The 4,926-nt window shown below is 37.5% G+C and overlaps 1 protein-coding gene and 1 long non-coding RNA gene across 2 annotated transcripts; one reads left to right on the top strand and one right to left on the bottom strand.

Annotated features, from left to right (window-relative positions):
- LOC103522114 lies at nucleotides 1-2,553 on the top strand. Its single transcript, XR_541992.2, has 2 exons — nucleotides 1-76; nucleotides 388-2,553. It is a non-coding gene; the product is annotated as an uncharacterized LOC103522114 (long non-coding RNA).
- A 102-nt stretch (nucleotides 2,554-2,655) lies between these two features.
- LOC103522116 (Y+L amino acid transporter 2-like) lies at nucleotides 2,656-3,906 on the bottom strand. Its single transcript, XM_026832457.1, has 4 exons — nucleotides 3,894-3,906; nucleotides 3,240-3,458; nucleotides 2,780-2,875; nucleotides 2,656-2,672 (listed from the first exon to the last, which is right to left on the bottom strand). Exons 1-4 carry the CDS (start codon nucleotides 3,904-3,906, stop codon nucleotides 2,656-2,658), a joined length of 345 nt encoding a protein of 114 aa, XP_026688258.1.
- Nucleotides 3,907-4,926: the final 1,020 nt, after the last annotated feature.

Here is a 4,926-nt window from a genome sequence, read left to right as displayed (position 1 = left end):
ATAGCTTCAGGCGTGCCTGTCTACTATGTTTGTGTCAAATGGAAGTCCAAGCCAGCCCTGCTACTGGAAATGCACGGTGAGTTTGATAGAAGATTCCACTTTGATTGGATATTTTTCGGAAGAATTCTCCTTCACAGAGTCAAACATTATTTTTGTACCGAGCCCCCGTGTAAGCTCTAGGTCGCGGTTTCAATTCCAGCCCGGGGCGAAATTTATCCTAAACAGATAAGGTTTGTTCTCGGAACGTCTGGCTTTCTCCTATCCTCTCTTCCTTCTCTCTTAGATTTCGGGACGATAAGAACTCAGGTGTTACAGTTCCCTTTATCAAACCAAACCACTTCTTAAAAAAATAAAATTAATTTATGTACTGGTTTCTTTCCATTTCAGACACGGTCACAAAGCTGATTCAGAAAATCCTGCTCGTTGTCAACCCAGATGAGGGAGAAGAAGAGACTGAACCTGTCAAGCTGTAGATGACACCTTCTAAGGAGAAGATATCATCTCCTGTGAAGTAGCAATAACGAGGAAAGCAATCATGAGAGAGATTACATGTCATGCGAAGGACCACACATTTGAGGAGCCTGTGTCTTCTAGGAGCAAATACAGAAATGGCAATATCAGTTAAAGAGATATGGGCTGAATTTCTTGCGAGGAACGGCCTTATTAGCCGAACTTGAAAAAAACAGCGATGAGAAAAATAAAAGAAGAGGTGCAATAGTCCTAATTACTGAAATACAGGAATTCCGTACGACATTGGTTGGGTGGAAAAGCTGACTGTGTGAGAATCCTGCCAAAAAAAGTCTTGAAAATTTGAATGTGAATGGTAGCAACTTGTGTAAGTACCGTTCACACTATTCTCTCTTTTATTATCCAGTTATCTCGGAACGGTCACCGTTTGAACGGGCGTTTTTCCCGTGAGAGTGTTTTTACAAGCGTTCTTTTTTTCGGGTGCGCTGAGATGTAAAGTCGGCCGTTAGTTTGGACTCTACTTTATTCTTGTCATAAAAGGGTTAGGCGGTAGAGAACGCCTCCGGCGCGACGTTAACCTCGCCTTGTGGTTACTATCCACTCAAGAGTCTTTTATTATTTATCTTACAAGAAGTCTAAGAACACCTTTGAATTTAACCATGACTCAGCGTACGCCTAAAGAGAGAGTGTTTCGAAAGCGCTTTTGCAAATGAACAAAGGACCAAGCTTGATTGGTCTCAGGGGAAACAAGTATGTCTCTTCTCGCCCATCGGATGAACATACTCTGGGAAGGACATGCTATAACACAGACGTTAAGTCCAGTATAGCAGTTTATCCCTGGGAAAATGACTCACAAGCAACACCATCTTTTTTAAAGTAATACCTTTATCCTTTTACTTCATTATATTCCCCATCCAGTATGAACTTTTTCAAGGCTAAATGCCCGTTCTTAACTTTTGAATCGTTCTGAGATGACCATATGGTAAGAAACACAATTTTCTATGTAAAGGCCTCCTGCGGATAGAATAAAATAATCCTTGTATTATGTTTAATTGTTGATGCTACCGGAATGGTTTGTTCCGTTTCTACAGGCAATAATGGAACATATTTTGTTTTTACTGCCAAGACAAGACTGCTAGAATAAAGCAATTACTTGGAGGAATATACAAAATGGAAATTTCCTTAATTTCCTCGGGCATTTTAAAATTAGGTAGGTATCAAAAGCTGGGAATTGACTATCAGGTCATTTTCCTCGCATTTTAAAATTAAAAGCCATATATCTGTTTTCCAATGGACGGCCGGCTTTTGTTTAACAGTGTGCATTACTTGATGCTTTTATTTTGAACACTTGAAACCCTATTGGATTTATTTTAATGTCGTATCTATCAAAATTATTTGAAATTTACTATCAAAGGCTTTTGTAAATTGCTCTGGACAAAAACTATTCTAATTACCTGATTCCCCTTCCCCCCACCAAGTTCTAATCCTCTATACCCCTCCCTCTGTTCTTCACCGTCATACCTACATATGTATTTATTTTGAATTTTACAAAAGACATTTCAACTTTAACATTGCCATTCATGTGCTCTATTTAACTGATCCGAAAATATCTATTTATAATTTTAATTTCAATAGCAATTTTTTTATTTTATTCACAATGAACTAATTTTATTTGATTTTTAAAAAGCCTGATTTTACTTATTTATATTTGTTTTATAATACTACTTTCGGATGAAAGTTAAAGTTATTTGCTAGGTAAAATGTGAAGTGTACTTGTCTAAGCAATATTAAATTGATGGAATGACAGGTAAAACAAAGCCATTTGTAAAAAATGGATGTCGAAATAATAGTGCAATAAAATAAATAGCTTAAATGAAACTTGTTCATTTTGCATATGAAATATGCACGAATAAGAAGGTATGCTGAATTTAATTTTGAGACTATTTCCTTTGAAATTATCTCAAGCTTGTACGTCTATATTATTAATTTTTATTTGGTATACAAATTTGGTCCAAAGCAAGTATTTTTTATTTTACTGAATACGAGTAAAAAAATATACAATTCAATCATTTTGAATTCACAACATTCAGTCGACCTTTTTTTTTCTCTTCTAATATTTTCTTTTAGGTTTCTGTTAATGATGACAGTTTTTGAGTGATCAACAAAATTAAACTATGTGAGAATTATTTAGAAAGTGGTTAAAACTTGAAAGAAACAAAATATAGACAAGGTTGAATTAATTGATTGCGGGCTATACCGAACAAGTGAGGTGATACTTCTATGGATAGAAAAAGATTTAAAAATAAAATACCGAATTCGGAAATGAAAAACATGGAGGAATATGTGCAAGTTATATAAAATCGTATCACCCACTTTACGTTGTAACAGTTGATGGCCGTCAGCAAACCTGGAAATTGTCAAAGGTGATGGTTAGAGAACATTCGTAGAAGCTTACCAAGACCTTGTTTATACTGCTGAGGTAAAGGGACTTTTTAATCACTTTCGGGCAGGATAAACAAGGTATATTCCATTTTAGTCTGGCTGGGGGACTTTAAACAGGGAGTATACCTACCAGCCTGAATTTCCCTTGCTAAATAAATACCAAAGGTTGAGTAAAATTTGTAGCCAAAGCAATCACCCTAGTAGGGGCTGATTGAGAGACTGACGAAAAACGCCGACCCCGTCTGTACACGGGAAAAGGAAAAAAAACTTCTATTTTATTCTACGTTCCAAACTCACTAGCCTAGCTCTTCTGCCTGTTGATCACTCACAAGTTATGACAGCAGCCAGGAGTCGCACGGCACTATAGGGTGGATCACAATGAGGCCAGATCGGTTGCAGGATGTACTGGGCAAATGTGAGGGCTGTTACAGCGTTCCCAGTCGGCATTATGACGAATAGGGCCACCCACATATAGAGGAAAGCTGGCAACGGGCCGAATGCTTCGTTAATATAGGCGTAGTCCCCGCCTGACTTGGGAATCATGGTTCCTGAAATTGATAAAAACAGAATAGGTGTCAATAAAACTTTTTAATTAAAGAGCGGATTTTTTTTTATCCTGCTGGGATAGGATTGATTTTTTCCCTCCTGCTTGGATAGGACGGAAAAGTCCCTTTATCCCCGCAGTCTAACCAAGGACTTATGTACATATTTTGACATATTATGGGGAAAGCCCCTCCACCATGTTCTATTTTTGAACTTTTCTTCGTTTATTACCAGTTGTTGGATTTACGTACTTTAAATTACGTACGAGAAATTTGTCTTGAAATTGACCTGGCCAAACTGACCATATTTGGTTTAAATGGAAAATCTCATGCGTTGAAGATGGAAAAAAATCTATTGTCATGAGAATTAAGTCCGTGACTGCCGCGGGCAAAATCAATTTTATTTCTTCGAAAAATAAATAAAAGGAATTTTTTAATTACGCTGCCCATACATATCAGACAGGTGTTCTCGTTTACTCAAGCATTATATTGAACACAAGTACGCAGTATTTACGGACATAATACGGTATATCAAGAAAAAATAGGTAGGTACTACCCAATTAGCCATATTGACTTGATGAACTCAGAAATTTGTCTCGTCATTCTCAGGATCTCATGTCGTTCTTGAGACATCATTTTATTTAGTCCATATTTGGTGTGTTTGCTTCAGAAAAAAAAAAAAAAAAAAAAAAAAAAAAAAAAAAACGGAAAGAACAAAGAAGGGAAATTAGACCTAAGGATTCTGGTGGAAACATTCGATAGTACCTAATTAAGTTAAAAAAAAAAAAAAAAATCTAGATCGGCAAAAACTACCTTGACTTGAAGTAGCTACATTACATTTCAAGGAGCCATTAAATGGCTGATAAAAAATAAGATAAGGGTGCGCTTTCCAGGCAGGTGTTTGGGAGGAAATCCGCTACTAAAACCATAAAATTATGGCGTCCATAAGGTTCAATTTACGAAAAATTTTCGGGGGGAATCTGTACACCAATCGACACATAAGTACGTATAGCCCCAACTAGAATTGGCCTGGCGCACTGCGTTGCGCTCAGATCCTTCCAACACCGCTGAATTACTTTTGGTGCCTATCTCATGGACACGGCGAAGTAAAATCCAGTTAGGCTTAATCCTCCCGAGCTCGGTTTGGCAAATTGGCCTAAAAATGACATAAACCAAAAGCATAGAAAAGAACTCCACAGGCTGAAGTTTTTAACCCTATAAATTTTTAGAAGGCTGTAGCCAAAACACAATGCTCAGCCGCAAAGCAAACCACCCTGATATAGCTGATTGAGGAGGGCTGACGAAAAACGCCGGACCCCGCTCTGTTATACGGGAATAAGCGGGAAGAAAAGAAGCAAAGCCCTGAAGTTTTTTTGAAAAATGCCTGTTGGGCTGTAACCTCGCCTGGTGGAGTCTAATGAGCCACTTCATTCGTAGTCTGCATTGAAATTATCGTGAGCGATACGAATGATAG

The sequence above is a fragment of the Diaphorina citri genome, unplaced genomic scaffold (genome assembly GCF_000475195.1).
Source record: "Diaphorina citri unplaced genomic scaffold, Diaci psyllid genome assembly version 1.1 scaffold6921, whole genome shotgun sequence".
NCBI classification, from domain to species: domain Eukaryota; kingdom Metazoa; phylum Arthropoda; class Insecta; order Hemiptera; family Psyllidae; genus Diaphorina; species Diaphorina citri.
The sequence above is the reverse complement of the archived record's forward strand: the minus strand, read 5'-3'. Positions and strand labels throughout refer to the sequence as shown.